Below are 17,303 nucleotides of genomic sequence, written 5' to 3' on the forward strand. Positions count from 1 at the left end.
TCACATACCCAAGGAGCACGCAGCGAGAAGGGAGAAGATTTCTCAGGCCTTCCTGCACAATCACAGCATGCAGCTGGCTTAGGACATGGGAGAGTTGAGATCCTCATCAATCCACCTCACCACCCCAGACATCATTAGTTTTGGTTAATTTGGTTGGCAGATCCTATAATTGCTGTGTTGTAATAACCATAACCAGGGCCAGCTCTAAGGCAAGTCTGGGTGGCGCAATGCGCCGTGCCGCCAGGGGGGTGCTGTGCTGCTGTGCCTGTGGCAGCTGCACTGAGAAACGGGATGGGGTGGGGCCCGCCGGAGGGATCTTCGCACCACAGTGCCAGGGCGCCAGATACGCTTAAGACGGCCCTGACCATAACCTGTTACCCATATTTATTGTCTCGAGTCTTTTTGGGTGTGTTGGCAATATAATTTTGCCATAGTTAAAAAAAAACAGCTTCTAGACATGGAGTAGTAGAACATTAAGGGTGAGATCCAATGGCAGCAGCCCACTTGCAGTGCAGGACTTCCAGTTTCTCTTCTCCAGCCTTCCCTGGCGCTCCCAAGATTTGTTCCAAAAGGTGCATGCAGAGGAAATTGGGTTCACTCACTCAACTGTGTGAGTGAACATCCATGTTGGATATCACCGTATATTTCAGCAGTGTTAGAAACAGAGATGTGAATGCTAGCAGCTAAATGGCACCTCAAACGTAGGTTATGGACACAACAACAGAATGTCTAGGCATTTTTCACATGATCTAGTCCTTCCCTTGCTCACCCCACTAATATTCTTAAGTGGGCCTCTTCTCCAGCCTTCAGAGAGTAGCTGGAACACACAGTAACACAAACATCCCGTCTTCGTCACTTCCCACTCTGTGGAATGTAAATACATTTACAGTCATGTGATAGACAACAATCCCATGAATGCAAGAGAGTAGCTGGAAGTGGGGAGGCAGAAAAAGATCCTCCTTTCCTTCCACTCTGCAGTACTGCGCCCAGAGCTCGGAAACTGCTCTTGCTAATGTAATTCCCTGTCGCAAACTGCGCCTAGAACAATGGGAGTTTCAAACACTTTACTTCAGCTAAACATTTTGTGAGTTGGTCCTGTTCTGCAGTGTTCATAATAGGAGTTATTGCAATGGTGGCATATTGTGGTACATGTTTGGATCTAATGCACTATTGATTAATCTGTTGAGTTACATCCGTACCAGCATGTGTGGGCTACGTGTTTAAAAATAAAATGCAAGGTCTTTATTAGTATGATTAATGTAAGTAGGTTTAAGATTTGACTATGAAACTCTCGCTGCATAAAACAAATCTCAGACTGCTTGTTCCTTGGATTTGATTATGTTCATATTTGTAAGGTCCCAGGTTCAGTCCCCAGCATCACACGCTGAAAGGGTCACATGTAGCAGAGAACCTTTCTCTGCCTGAGAAGCTAGAGAACTGCTGCCAGTCAGAGTAGACTAGCTTTCCCCAACCTGGCGCCCTACTGCCATACTGGCTGGTAATGATGAGAGTTGTAGTCCTAAGCATCTGGAGGGCATTGGGTTGCAGAAGGCTGGAGTAGACTGTCCTAACCTGGGTAGACCACTCGCCTGCCTTGGTACAAAACAGTTTTTGAAATGTTGGTTGGAATTTTATGGTTTAGGATGAATGATTTTTATTTCTAAAAATGTTTTTCAGTATTCAGAAGAGTTCGTTCAGTCGGCCTACCTTTCACGTCGACTTGCTTTCTTCTGTGCCAGACGCCTCTCTTTGTTAATAAGTGACAGTCCTAACCTCATAGCTGCCCACTCACCTCATATGATGATTGGACCAAATAACCCACCTCTGGCGGTTCCAAGCCCTACTACAGCCGGGCCTGTGGTCAACCCTGCACAGCTAGCGTGTTCGGATTTCCTTTCTTGCCCACAACATCGTCCACTGGTTTATGGACTCAGTTGTATGCTGCAGGTGAGGGATTTCTTCTTCTAACGCAGGCATAGGCAAACTCAGCCCTCCAGATGTTTTGGGTCTAAAACTCCCATCATCCCTAGCTAACAGGACCAGTGGTCAGGGATGATGGGAATTGTAGCCACAAAACATCTGGAGCGCTGAGTTGGCCTATGTCTGTTCTAATGCTCTGTTTGTACAGCAGGGAACAGCTGGGTTTCAGAAGAAGAAGCATTTGGTACTGGTTGTTTTAAAGTTTTAGTAATAGTGCTCTCTCTCTCTGTGTGTGTGTTTTTAATAAAAACCTGTTAAATGTTTCGGCTATGCTAGAAGAGATTAAAATTCATAGTTGATGCTGATGGCCATCAGTGGGAGAATAGATCTGAATCAGATCTTCCTGAAGAGGTCTTGGTTCAATTCTCTCCCCAGGCATGCAGAGTTCTCTAAGAACAGCCACGATGGCTAGAATGCAAAAAAAAAAAAAAGCCCCTTAAATTTTGTTCTTTGTACTATAAGTTCAGTACTGCTCTTGATGGTGAAGTGTGCTAATTTTGACTGTCACCTTCATGGGACAAGGTGGGTTTCTTTTTGCATTATATGGGTAAATTGTTTGGGTGTCTATTGTTTTAAATTTTGTATATTTTATATTTTTTTGTGAGTGGCCTTGAGTAAAAAAACAGTACCGTACCTATGAAATATACCGTATTTACTCAAGCCTAATGCACCATAAAATCTAATGCGCACCTTAATTTTTGCAATGTAACTTGGCCAAAAAAATTGAGCATTAGATTCGAGTAAATACGGTACATAATATCAGCGTGTCCTTCCAGTGTGTGTAGTCATAGTTGGTCATCACACACACACACACACAATATACACACACACTTTCAGGGAGAAAGCCCAACTGAATTTGGCTTAATTTCTATTCGATATGTGTATGACTGCTCTGTTAGACTGACTGTCTTACCTATATGACACACTTCAAATCTTCAAAGAGGTGCTGATATTTTCATAATAAACAGCAATGCTTCTACTTCTACTTATGTTATAAAGGATTCTATCTTTGAACACCAAGGTAGTAATTAACCAGCAAGTAGTGTTTTTTTAAAAAAATGTTTTGGACTTCAGCTCCATTCCACTCCTATAGGCAGACCTTGATCTGAAAGTCTGAGAAAATGGTTTTAGGGTTCTGCGTTTTAATAATACACTGGTACCTCAGTTTAAGAACAGTCCGGTTTAAGAACAATTTGGTTTACAAACTCTGCAAAACCAGAAATTGTGTCCCGGTTTGAGAATTTTACCTCTGTCTAAGAACAGAATCCGAACGGTGGAAGGGCCCCGGCGGCGGGAGGCCTCATTAGGGAAAGCGCGCCTTGGTTTAAGAGCGGTGTCAGTTTAAGAACCTACACAAGCGACGCTGGACAAAAACCCCACATACTTATCAAGCAAAATAGAAACATTGTCACCCCACCCCACCCTCCCCCTACCTACTTTCATTCCCCTCTCCCCACCAATGTCTCAACAAATGAAACTGATTTGTAAAAATGCTAAGAGAGACATTGCACATATCTTTGTATACCAAGAAAACCCTTAATAAAAAAATTAAAAAAGAAAAGAAAGGACTTCCGGAGTGGATTAAGTTAGTAAACCAACGTACCACCATATAGCTGTCTTCCAAATTGCAATAGCTTCATGATGCATTTTGATGGATTTTGATTGTTTGGATTTCAGTCTGTTCAATTTTTTTTTAGAAAGAAGCTTTGAATCCTTTGTAAATGGAGCCCCAAAATATACTCAGCGGGGTCTCCCCCCCGGTCTCTAGGCATGTACTGGTATATCTTCTCTAGGATCAGATTGAGATTGACATGAAAGAGATACAAATGTAAATTGAGCCGATCCATATTGAAATGCAACTTCTAATTAAATATGTTAAAGGACATTTTAATTGGATTTTTTTTTTAAAAAAAGTAAGCAATTTCTGATACTACTTTCATTGCAGTTTCGTACTGGTGTTTTTTGGCCATCTACCTGCATGATCTTAATTTAATTGAATTATCTTATTATATGAAAATATTTCCATATTCTTCCCATTGCAGACAATAACTCTCTGTTGCCCAAGTGCCTTGGTGTGGAATTATTCCACAAATGAAAGTAAAAACATCAATCCTGGTTCACCTTTGGATTTACTTCAAGTTGCTCCATCTAGTTTACCTATGCCTGGAGGAAATTCTGCGTTTAATCAGCAGGTATTCATTTTAAAATGTACACAATGTATGTAATGTCCCGAGAAATTACGTATCCTAGGCTAGACTCATTTAGATGACTGTGTTTATGTGTGTGTTCATGTGGGAGACTTCCCTCAGTTCTCCTTTGGAGGGAGCTATCTTCACGTAGGAGTGTGTATCACTGTGATTCCTTAGCAGAATGGGGGGGGGGGCAGGAAGCAAGAATATGGTTTTGTCGTTGGAATTGACTTTCTAGCCATTATTTATTGTTTGATTCACACACCCCAGCCCTAGCTCCTAATAATAATAAATAATAATAATATCATTAAAACTTTCCAAGAACAGTTCAAAAACATTTTTTCATCCAATGATTTCAGAATTGCCAGGAGCAGTATCTTTCACTATCAAATGCCTGGCCCTGGGTAAATGGGAATGTTTTATCAGTTCCTCCTGAAAGTCATGGATTTGGGACACAGATGCACCTGGGCAGGAAAACATTCTGCACATAGGGAACTGCCTTTGAGAAAGCCCTGGCATAGGTTTATGCCAACTGGGCAGCTCATAGTGGTGGTATCAATACCTGGCCTAAGAGGGCAGGGCCCTGACTGACTCCAGCTACAAAAGCTGAGGCTGCTGAACAGACACTTGGGCTGGGCTACTGTTGGTCTATTATTATTATTATTTTATTAATTTATACCCTGCCCATCTGGCTGGGTTTCCCCAGCCATTCTGGGCGGCTTCCAACAAAAGGTTAAAAATACATTAGAACGCCAGTCATTAAAAACTTCAGATTTCTTCTAAACGCCAGATAGTTGTTTATTTCTTTGATATCTGACGGGAGGGCATTCCACAGGGCGGGTTATTATTGTACTCATTGTTTAAATTGTTTTAAACTGCTTCCTAACTTGTGTGTTTTTAAATTTTGGGTGTTTTTTTGTTTATTTACGGGAAGAAAGATTTGCCTCAGAAGAGAGGAGCTGGAGAGAGCAGGGGTGTCCCCAATCATAGTGGTTCTGGACAAGGAGAGGGGCGTGGGGTGTGGAGGGGTGGGACAGGCCAGGTGAGGGGCACACGGCACAGGTACTTAGCGACTGTGCTGTGTGCCAGCCCCTCCTGCAGCCTGGGAAATTATGGTTGTTGCTGAATGCCAGGTTGGCTCTGAGTAAGACCTCTCTCATCCATGATTTAAGGATAAGGAGGCTGATCTCTTCTGTATCACTGAGAAATGGCTGGGTGAGCAGGGCGGAGTTGGTCTGCTTGCCTCACCTGAAAATGGATATTGTTGAGTTGGAAAGATTCGGAAAACGACAACCGAAAAGTTCAAGGGGATGAGAGCAGCCCTTTGTGCTGCCACTGTTGAGTTTTATTTATTTTTTAGTTTTAAGATTTTGGAATGTTTTCTGAAGCAAGCCATTTTTGGAAAAGTGGTCCCATTCTAGTCTGTAAGATAGTAAACAGGAGATACCATACTGCTTCTTTGTCCGACGTGGTTTATCCGAAGCTGCTATTACTTTATGTCTGTTCAGTAGTTGTTCTCCGCCCTCAGGAAACTGGATAAGCCTCGGAGAAATCTTGACACGTGTTTGAGATTTGATTTTCGCAAACACTAGCCAATTACTCTCTTTCAGGTACGGGGGAAGATTTATGAAGTCGAACAGCAGATAAAACAAAGAGGCTGTGCTGTGGAAGTGCGATGGTCGTTTGACAAATGCCAAGAAACAACTGCAGGTAAAAAGCGGGGGAAAAAAATAATCAAGTTTAAAGATATATATCGGATACTGTAAGCCCTTACTGGCCTATATTCCTCTTGGATGTCAGTGTGATACACTAGAAGGAGGCTAAAATGCCTCCAGTTTTGATGATTGATCCATCCTAGATTCCTGCAATCATCTACCGTAAATTCCGGCGTATAAGACGACTGGGCGTATAAGACGACCCTATTTTGAAAGATGTGACTAGGCAGGCTAAAGCCAGAAGGAAAGCAGTAGAGACTTGAAGAAAAACACTGAAAAGGTGGATGGTATTATCAAATACTTAAGACAAGTTCCTACCATTCTTTAAGGCAGGCATCCCCAAACTTCGGCCCTCCAGATGTTTTGGACTACAATTCCCATCTTCCCCGACCACTGGTCCTGTTAGCTAGGGATCATGGGAGTTGTAGGCCAAAACATCTGGAGGGCCGCAGTTTGGGGATGCCTGCTTTAAGGGGAGAATCAAAACAAGGCAGTGCTGTTGTAGAAACTTTTATTTGTTCTATTTTTTTGTTTTATAAGAAGACAGTCAATACTATTTAAAGAATTCTTCGGATTTCACAAGGTAAATATACTCTTTTCTTTTTCTCTGTCTACCCAGGGGTGACTATCAGCCGCGTTTTGCACACGCTGGAGGTTCTGGATAGACACTGCTTTGATCGATCAGATTCCAGCAATTCAATGGAAAGTCTTTATCATAAGATTTTCTGGCCAAACCAGAACAAGGATAGCCAGGAGGTAACTGCATTTCCCCTCTTTCTAAGTTTATAAATGGTTAAAGACTCATTTTCTCATTCTCTTCTTCACCAACATGATTGATTGACGTTTGAAGCATCATAATAGTGTGTGTTTTCAAAATATTTGCATCCTGTCTACTGGCCAGTAGTTTCAATGAGGCAGTTAATGCTCCTTCCTGTTCTGATCATTCTCTTGAGTGGCACACTACTCTGTTTCTAACATGTGCTGTGACACAAGATTGCCCAGAAGTTGTATCTTTGATGAGACAGTTCTGCTCCCAAATCCCAAATGTGTGACTGTGGCTCAATGGTTGTGAGAAATGTGTACCTGTAAATTCCTAGCAGTGTTTCTTAGCTGCTCTTTCTTACATTCACAGTAAATTTTAGGGCTGAGCCAAAACCAGGAAGGAGGTTATCTCAGAAGGGCCACAAGGTAAAAAAGAGTTAAATAGTTTATGCACTTCGGTTAATAGGAAGTGCTGCACATTCTACTGCATATAAATTCCCATCTTTTCAGTAATTTGGCATTGTTTTACATGACGCTCTAGTTTAATTACGTTTCTAGAACTGTTGCCACAATAACTATTTTACATTAACAGGTATTTAGAAAGATGCAATTATACGCACGCACACACGTATTTATATAAGTGCATGAGAGAGGAAGAGAGTTTATTTTGAGATAAATGCAAGTATTTATAAGTTCCTTTATGTATTTACAGCTCAACATCTATATATTTTTTAAATCCACCAACACTAATATCAGCACAATGTGTAAACAATATCCATTCAGAATCATTTGATCAGCTAGTTGACATGTTATGGCATTGCTTTTAATTTTATAATGTGGTATAGCTGATCAATAAAGCTAATACTACCAAAGCAATTTTTTGATGAGTACACTGGTACAAAATAACCAACATACCAGAGATTCAGGTAGGTAGCCGTGTTGGTCTGACAGTCTAAATAAATTAAAAAATTAAAAAATTGCCCAGTAGCAGCTTAGAGACAAACCAAGTTTGTTCTGCTATAAGCTTTTGTGTTTTGTTAGTATCTGAAAAAGTGTGCATGCACACAAAAGCTTATACCCAGAACAAACTTAGTTGGTCTCTAAGGTGCTACTAATCCAAAGATTGTTATTGACAAGTAAATCTAAGTAAATATTAAGTTGTATATTAAGTTCTGCTTTTACAACCAACAGTTCATGGAAATTTGTGATCGCTTCCCACTACCTGTAGGAAGTTTAAACAAATTCCTGACTCATACTTTTCTCCTTTCTCTCTTTCTATGGGTGTGTGTGTCTTTCATGTGTTTTTCCAAAACTTCTCCAAATCGTTAATTTTGGAAGTTGAAAAGTGCTGGGGTCCAGTCTACCTTTTCACTCCCTTTCTTATAGTGCCCTTAAAGTCTCCGTATTCTTGCTTGCTCTGGGGGTTTAGAGTTACTCTCCACCATTGTTGTTGTTTAGTCGTGTCCGACTCTTCGTGACCCCATGGACCAGAACACGCCAGGCACTCCTGTCTTCCATTGCCTCCCGCAGTTTGGTCAAACTCTCCACCATTACAGTGTGCTTATGTGCTGAGAAAGATAGGAAGTGATTGGTTTCTGTTCCATGTTCTCTGCAGCTGCTGGTTTTCTGTGTTCGCTGACTTGCATCTGTCACAGCAAATGCTATCTTAACTTGCCTGATCTGTGAAGGTTGCTGAAAAACTGTGTATTAATTTAATGTGTTTGGCTTGCCGCTGACAGAACAAATGCTGTATTTGTAGATCTGCTTATGTTGGCTCCGGTGACCACAATCTACTGTGCTGTCAGATCTACTCAGCTGCAGAGGAAGTAACAATTTTAGAATGTTTCAGAGGAACTGTGCCGCAGCTGATTGTCTGAAAACTGAACCATTGTTGGCTTTTGTGTGTGTGTGTGTGTGTGTGTTTGTGTGTGTGTATGGGGATGAGCAGAAAACAGCTCTCTTGAAGCATTTAATGGGAAATGGTCAGGAGGAAAATCTCTAAATGAGATTTTGTAATCGTTCATTTATAAGAACATAGGAAAATCCCCACTAAATCAGGCCCCAAAGCCCATGTATTCCATTGTCCTATAGTACAGCGACCAACCACATGCCTGTTGGAAACCGCACAAGCAAAACCTGAGCCTAACACATTCTCCTCACTTGTGGTTCCCACCTGACATTACAGAGCATAGCCGTCATGGCCAGAAGCCATTGGTAGCCTTATCTTACATGTAATCTAATCCTCATTTAAGGCCTTCCAGGTTGGTTTCCATCGCTACACCTTGTGGGAACAAAGTCTTGTAGGAAACATTACAAAACTGTGAAGTGCTGCGTTTTTAAGAATAAGTGTAGCCTTGTATAAAAACACGCAGCAAAACTTTCCATTTCAAAAAGCCAAATAGACTTGCAGTGCACTGCCTATGGAGTTCAATGTAAGCTCCAGGTCAGTGTGCACAGCACTGCAGTCTTAACATATAAATCATCTGGTTTTAGTTCTTTCGATCTTGTCAGATGTAAAAGGCTGGTATCACACCTGCCTTCGCTGCGTGACATCCCATGTCATGTGAATGGCTCTCTCCTTCCTCTTGTCCTATCTGATGCTTGCAAAAATCTTCTATGGAGGATGTGGGATAATCCGGAGCATATCTGAGGGTTGTATGTGAGCTGTAGGTAGGAGGAGAGGAAAAAGAAGTTGTGTTGTCCAACTGGAAATCTGTTGATCAATTGCGCAGCTATCACTGCATGTCATCTACAGTCTTTTGCGTGCTTCTTGGGGAGTAGCTCCATGTTTTGTGCATGCAAATATACATCGATGGTGGGCCAAATATTCACTTTGCTACTATTTTGAATATATCTAATATTGGGGAAAAAAATATCTGAGCCACTAGATGGCAGCTTTTTAAAAACTAAAGAAAAGCTGCAGTGTCATATCTGGAATAGTTTCTTTAAAGTTGTGTTTATTTTATCCTATAAAAACTTGAATATGGTTTCATGTGCAAGCTATACATAGCCATTACGGATAGCAGCCATTGATAGAAACATCAAACATTAAAAACTTCCCTATACAGGGCTGCCTTCAGATGTCTTCTAGAAAGACATCTAATGTATTGTTGTAGCATTACCTCTTTTGTATACCTCTTTGATTTCATTCTCCACCTCAAGCTGAGCATTTTGGCTGGAACTATAGCATGAAATGAATCTTGTGGCCTGGCATTACTACCCACCATAATTATGTGATGAAGTCTGCCCCTCTGGGAATTTCTAGCTTGTTGCATTTATTTCCTCTTTGATATACAGTGATGCCACCGCTTGAACACTCCTCCCTGTCCTCCCCATATAGAGTTCCTATCCAAAGATAACCATGTCCAATTCATTCTCTCCATTCTACCAGGTTTCCATTATGCCCTCTCTATATCTAAGAACAAGAACTCCAGCTTCACCGTCTTAGCCCAGAGGTTTTGACCATTAGTGTAGAAATACTTATATACAGTGTTCTCTCTCCAGATGTCTTTGGCACCTGTTTTATGCTACGATATTTTGGACTCTTTTAATTCCTGTCATGTGTGAACTCTCAATGCCTAGTTCTACGCCTTCCTCACTTGAATGATCACCATCATTTTACCCTGCTTCCTTGGGAGATGATTTGTTCTGAACTGCTGGATGCTCCTTGATCTGTGTCGGCTTTCTCCCTTGTTGTTAGTTAAAAAGCAGTTCTGCCATCTTTTTGAATTAAGTGCCAACCATCTGGTTCCCTCCTAATTCAAGTGGAACCTGTCCCTTTTCTACAGGCCAGCTTTGTTCTAAAATATTCCTCAGGGCCTAACAAATCCAAAATCCTCCCCCTGACGTTACTGACCCATCCACTCATTGAGATCATATGGCTGTGCCTGCCTAGCTGACCCCATGCATGGGACCAGTAGCATATCAGAGAAAGCCCCTTTGAAGGTTCTTGCTTTCAACAATGTTAGAATCATTACCCACCCTTTACCACAAGGTCCTGGCAGGTAAAATACAGCACTAAAACTGTTCAAAACAAAATGCTATACATAGCTAGTGGTCCTAAAATGTATGTGTTTCAAATGTCAAAAGAGATGTGTCTTCAGCATACAAGAAAAACTGTAAAATGAAGGTGCTAGATGCAACTCTTTGGGGAAGGATTTCTACAGTGTAGGGGCTGCCACAGAGAATGTCCTCTACCAGGTCTTTCTTTCTTTTTCTTTTTCTTTCTCTCTCTCTCTCTCTCTCTCTCTCATTCAGTCACAAACACACAAACGCACACGCACACACACACACACACACCAAAACTCGAGGGCAATGCAACTGTCAAGAGGCCCCATCGGCTGATCCAAGATGGCCTGCAGCTTGTTAATGATGATGATGATGATGATAATAATAATAATAATAATAATAATAATAATAATAATAATAATACAGTGGTACCTCGGGTTACGAACGCGATCCGTTCTGGGTCGCAGTTCGTAACCTGAAAAGGGCCCGAACCGCCGTTTTGCGCATGCGCAAAGCGCTATTTTCGCACTTTGCGTGCGCGGCGAAAATACTTCCGGGTTTGCGAAGTTCCTAACCCGGGTTGTTCGTAACCCGAGGTGTTCGCTGTTCGCAACCCGAGGTACGACTGAATAATAATAATAATAATAATAATAATAATAATAATAATAATATAGTATCCCATCCTAAACCTGCAGGTCTCAGGGCAGATACAACATAAAATCACAATACAGTGGTACCTCGGTTTAAGTACACAATTGGTTCCGGAAGTCTGTATTTAACCTGAAGCGTACTTAACCTGAAGCGAACTTTCCCACTGAAAGTAATGGAAAGTGGATTAATCCGTTCCAGATGGGTCCGCGGAGTACTTAAACTGAAAGTACTCAAACCGAGGCGTACTTAAACCGAGGTATGACTGTATAAAAATACACCAAGCAAAATAAAAACCAAAGCAACCTAATAACCTCCCCCAACACATTTTTAAAGGGCATGAGATGTCAATCAGCCAAAGGCTTGGTTAAAGAGGAACAGTTTTGCCTGGCGCCTAGCACACTAAAGTTTGCTTCCAGGGCCAACATGCACTACTGATTCCTCCACAGCACTGTCTACCTGGCTACCCGGATGACATGCAACATCTACAACCTTTGAGGCAGGCAGGTCACTGTGCAGACACACACCTGTCATACACCCAGTTGCCCATATTCCCAATGATCAAATGACCCCCTAACAGGATCTCCCAAGAAGATTATTGTTGGCATTACGGGATAAGAGCTCATCTCCTGCAGAATAGGTCCCTTCTAAGGGATCATTTTGCTCTTTCTCAGAGTGATGCTTTCCTTCATGCCCCCTTGAATTCTCAAGGGCACATCAGAGGAATAGCCAAATGGTTTTACAGTAATGTGTATGCATTCAAACTAAACACCAGACACAGTTTGTGATGTGCATCCTTAGCTCATGTTAAGCTATTTAATATTGTGGGAGAGTAGGTTTTGGAAGTTTTAACCATTAGCTGTTTTTAGTCTCTTGGGTAAAAAAAACCAAGTTATTCATATCATCAACCTTTCCCCTTATCCTGCTGTGTATTTACTCAAACAAGCTTTTGAAGTTTTCCAGTTTAGTCCTTGGTTAAAAATATCCTGTACAGCATTGACTGCACAGAACATGTCACTACTCAGGAATGAGTCAATTTTTCATTTTCACGTAGCCCCACAAAGCCACCTTCTTTTCTTGCCCACAATACTCCTGTATTCTGCCCTTCACCTTCAGCACTGCCATTTTAAATTTGTTGATCAGTTGCTATTCATAGAAGGTTGCATAATTTCCCTGTGAGTAAGTCCAGTATTGAGAGAAGTATTCGATTTGTGCAAAGCTGTTCCCATAGAGACTACTCAGACAGTGGGGGAGTTTTACTTCTTTGGAAACTACCAGTCGATAAAAATGTGGCTCTCTAAACTGTTTCTAGGAGTTTCCGTTTGTTGGGAAGCAGCTGATAATATATACAGTACCTATATATGGTTACTTGATAATGGCTTGCTGCAGCTTTTCTTAAAGCTGCCTTATTTGTGTTTCTTAATACCTATTTACCTCAGGTTAGGAGGTCCACTGTGCCAGCCTTGTTCCTTAAGATGACTTGCATGCCACCCACAATCACGTTTATCCCGAAGTAAGACTTCTTGCAGTGGCCTGCATATCTGGTTGTAACTAATATTTTCATTTGTTTTCTTTATTATTTTCTCCGAGATAGTTTTTTTATGAATTCTGCAAATAAAACATGAGTCAGCAGTGTGATGCAGCAGCAGAAAAAGCTAATGCTATTCCAGGCAGCATCAACAAAGTTTAGTGTCCAGATAAGGTAGAGTTGCCATATGTCCAGAATTTCCCAGACATAGACAGTATTCGGCCCTCAGAAACAGCGCCTGGGTGTAAATTGCTTAAATGTCTGGGGAAATCCGGATGTATGGCAGCCTATGTTGAATTTCATTAAAAATAGCTAAAAAACTCAAGCTCAACAAATTTGGGCAAAACTATAAAAAAACCCACTCACTTTTGTGTCTGGATTTTCACTTTTTGAAATACGGCAACTCTAAGACTAGGGGAAGTAATATTCTGTCTTGGTCAGACCACACTTGGAATACTGTGTCCAGTTCTGGGCACCACAATTTAGGAAATACGTTGACAAGCTGCAATGTGTGCAGAGAAGGTCAAGCAAGATGATGAAGGGTCTGGAAACTAAGCCTTATGAGGAACAGTTGAAGGAGCTGGGTTATGTTTAGCCTGGAAAAGAGGAGACTGAGAGGAGATATTATAGCCATCTTCAAATATCTAAAGGGATGTCACATGGAAGATGGAGCAAGCTTGTTTTCTTCTGCTCTGGAGGGTAGGACATGAACCAATGGCTTCAAGATATAGCTGCATGCACATAAGGATGGATCCTGCTCCATATTCTTAATGTGGAATTCAACAGATGAGATTATTAGCTAATTGATACACTTTTCAGCTGTAAGGTGTGGGTATTTTTTAATAGTAGGTGTTGCTTGCATCTGCTTTTTGTTGGAACCACCCCAACCTCTTCCTGTTACAGGAGGTGGTTTGATGATGCAGACTTGGCTAGAACAGGGAGAAGTTGTGTTTTTGACTCGGCTTGGCTCAAGATAAGGAAGATGTGACTGCAGGCCCAAAGTGCTAACAATGGAAATGTCTACATTTAAATGGAATTGAGGGCAATCCCATAACTGGTTCCTAGGATTCTCTGCGCTGAATCTGTTAAATGTTGTATGCAGGAGAATTTTGTATGGAGTTATGGAATGCAAAAGATCACAAGCAAAGTTAGGGGGGGCAGATGCAAGGGACAGATGCAGTGTCCCTGAGCCTTTAAGTAACTGGGCAGAGGAGGGATTTTCAGCAGGGGTTTTTGAATTCATATATGTGGAGCTGAAGCTGCTGAAGGGTTGGGAGTGCCTTTTCCCTTTGCAACTAAGGAAAGGTATTAAATAAAAAAGGTGGAGTGAAATTGTGCAGCCTGTAGTTCATTTTTAGAGGGAGATTTTTTCCGGTGGGAAGGTAAACAGCATTTCCGTGCGCTGCTCTGGTTTCACCAGAAGCGGCTTAGTCATGCTGGCCACATGACCCGGAAGCTGTCTGCGGACAAACGCCGGCTCCCTTGGCCTGTAAAGAGAGATGAGCACCGCAACCCCAGAGTCGTCCGCGACTGGACCTAATGGTCAGGGGTACCTTTACCTATATTCTGACTGCCATAATGAATATAACAATATTTAGCCACAGTATTAGGAAGTTGAAGATACATTGGAAACATTATCATCACAGGGAGGTTTGCGAACAGTATAAAGAGACATTAGAAGCATATTGAAAACACTGATGTTGGAGGACACTGAAGGCCGAGGAACAGAATAAAACAAACACCCAAACTAGTTCAAACAATGACTCCTATCATTTGGGTGAGCTGTTTTGTGAAAGAGGGCAAAATCTGAAAGTCATAATTGCGGAGGAAATTGTTATAGGGAACATTCTCTTGGAATAGTGACTTGATTTTACCCAATAACATTTAGGCTGTTCAAACAGTTGTCCTCCCCAATTTTATGACTATATTGCTTGTCTGTTTAGGTTGCAGCCACTTAGATAAGATTCTTCTTGACTGGTCTTACCCTGTGGAATGCCCTCCCACTAGAGGTCAAAGAGAACAACAATTACCAGACCTTTAGAAGGCATCTCAAGGCAGTCCTGTTTAGGGAAGCTGTTAATGTTTGATGGATTTCTGTATTTTAGTGTTTTGTTGGAAGCCGCCCAGATGGGCGGGGTATAAATTATTATTATTATTATTATTATTATTATTATTATTATTATTATTATCATCCATCAGACTTTTGAGGGGCATCAAATTAGGAGTGCTTAGAAAAAGCAGCTAGTTATCAACTGCTTAATTTTATTATAGATTTTTGTTAGGCCTTTTGAAGCCTTGGATGAACACACTCAATATATGAATCAAATTTGAAGTTTGAGAATATATATTGGAATATATAAATAATTTCATTGAAAAGATGTCGCATGCATTGATCAAGGTGTAAAATACTATTTATGCCCTGTCCCTAGCACTTGTGTTTACAACAAACTAATGGCAGCTCATATTAGGTTGATACTATTGTAAGGGAGGTGAAGAAAGTGTTACTGGGAAGCAGCAAAATGGCAACAAAGGTACCATATGATGTTGAATGTAGATACACCTTCATAACAGTCTCTTCTCCTAAGTTACTTGGTGCCTTTATGACAGATATAGAGCCTTGCACTGTTCTTCCCAGGTTCTAACTCTTAATAAGTGGATACTTCATTATTATGTTTATGTAAAAAGTGTAAATCATTCTTTGGGCATGATTATATACTAGTCTGAAAGTTCAAAAACATGAAACTTTTGGGCTTCATTTTAAATGCAAATTACGTTTTCAAGTTAATGGAATGCATTGACATTAGGGCAATGGTTATATAATTAGGATTCCCCTCCCTTATATTTTAGAAACATTTGGAGGCTGACTTTATATTTTAAAATTTCTGTTTGCTTTTGAATTATTTCATTGCTGCTCCTATTAATTTGCTTTTTTGTGCTTATAGTTTTGATTCAGCGTTAAATTGCTATGTTTGTATTGCTGTGTTTCTAAGTCGCCTTGGAGTATTTGGTCGAAAGATGACAGGGACTTGTATAAATCATAAATGCAGCCTCCAACCCTAGACAACCATGTTTATGGCTGAGTGAGAAATGTATTTTGAGAAGTCTTTATACTAACAAGTCAATCCACTCTTCCATTTAAAATTGGCTTGTGTGTTCAGCTGGGTTACTGTGGCTGCAAACTTTTTTGGGGAAAAAACAACCTACTGTCTCGGTGTTGTTCTCCCCCTGCCCCCAGTGCTTATAGCATCCTAGGCTTGTGGACTTAGTGGTGCATTTTCTGCTGGCAGTTCAGAGGTCTGAAGTTTGCTCCACTCTCTCCTGTTTATATGTACGATTGGGATTGAGTGTTGTAGTCAAACTGGCAGCTGCACAATCTTAAAACAAGTCTGACTCATTTAGAAACAGAACCAGCTGTTTGTCCTTTTTCAGTTTCACACAGCATATATTCTGTTCCTGATTAATGTTGCACAATGAAAGGTAAGAAGGGAGGTATTGAAATACTTCTGTATATGGAGGAATGGGATGCTTCTAAAGACAACTAAGCAATTATTCCATTTAAAAAATGAAGTTAAAAGTGTCAAATGGCTTCACTTCAGTCGTCAGCCCATTGGAAAATAAAGTGATGTGTTGTTCTGAGAAATGTATCACTATTAATTTATTGCCAAGAATTCCAGTGCTAACTTGTGTTCCTTTTTAAATAAAATAATTCAATTTCTATAAACATTCACATATCCAATGCAAAAAGTCACAGCTGCTGTTAAGAGTAGCTTCAGATTTTTAAAGCTTTCATAAAGGAGGGCCATCTGGCTTTGTTTTGTTTGTGCTGTTGCCCAAAGTTAATTTCCCAGCCCTTTCACAAACAAGGCAGGGATCTTTACTGTATGCTGCATGTGGATGAGGGGAAGAAGCAGAAAGTATGAGAACTGAGCCCAGTGCAGCCTTTTCGGGGTGGGATTTCCCAAGACCCTGTTCCGTAAGGGGCAAACATTGCTTGGTCACCCAATGCTTTTGGCCCGAGACCTTGTTTGTGGAAAGGAGGAATGGGACCATGCACGTTGCTTTTGTATTTCTACAACATATTCAGGCTTAGGCCAGTGGCAATTTGCTGTTTGAAGGCAAAGGAAAATTGGGTACCTCCCCATCCCACATATAAAAGTTGGCTGCATTAACTACTGAATCTACCTTCAACATTGGCAATGGGATGGTTTACTCCACTGCACCTGCAGGCATGAGCTTTGGTTTAGGAGGTGCAGACAGTTCTGTCTGGGTGGCACACTTCGATCTGTTCTGCAATGGAAATGGAAGAATGTCTTCTGCAAAGCAGGACACATGACTGCCCTATTCTTCACAATCTCCGTTTATGGAGGGTCGGGTCCCGCCCCTTCCCCCCAATCCTATGTGTGCTACATACGTTCATAATTTTCCTTCTTTGTTTTCTCAACATCCACGACTTTGTAAACTTTTAGTGATCTC

General features: G+C 41.1%; 1 protein-coding gene across 5 annotated transcripts in view; it reads left to right on the forward strand.

The window, feature by feature from the left end:
* Positions 1-17,303, forward strand: part of MED12L (mediator complex subunit 12L) — a 180,444-nt gene that overhangs the window by 23,312 nt on the left and 139,829 nt on the right. For all 5 annotated transcript variants that reach the window (XM_088669804.1, XM_035132415.3, XM_088669805.1 and 2 more), the window contains exons 7-10: positions 1,678-1,947; positions 4,023-4,172; positions 5,780-5,879; positions 6,504-6,640. In XM_088669804.1, coding sequence (XP_088525930.1) covers positions 1,678-1,947; positions 4,023-4,172; positions 5,780-5,879; positions 6,504-6,640 — 657 coding nt within the window. The remainder of the gene's footprint in view (positions 1-1,677; positions 1,948-4,022; positions 4,173-5,779; positions 5,880-6,503; positions 6,641-17,303) is intronic.

This window comes from Zootoca vivipara, chromosome 5 (assembly GCF_965207765.1).
Source record: "Zootoca vivipara chromosome 5, rZooViv2.hap1.1, whole genome shotgun sequence".
Lineage (NCBI taxonomy): Eukaryota > Metazoa > Chordata > Lepidosauria > Squamata > Lacertidae > Zootoca > Zootoca vivipara.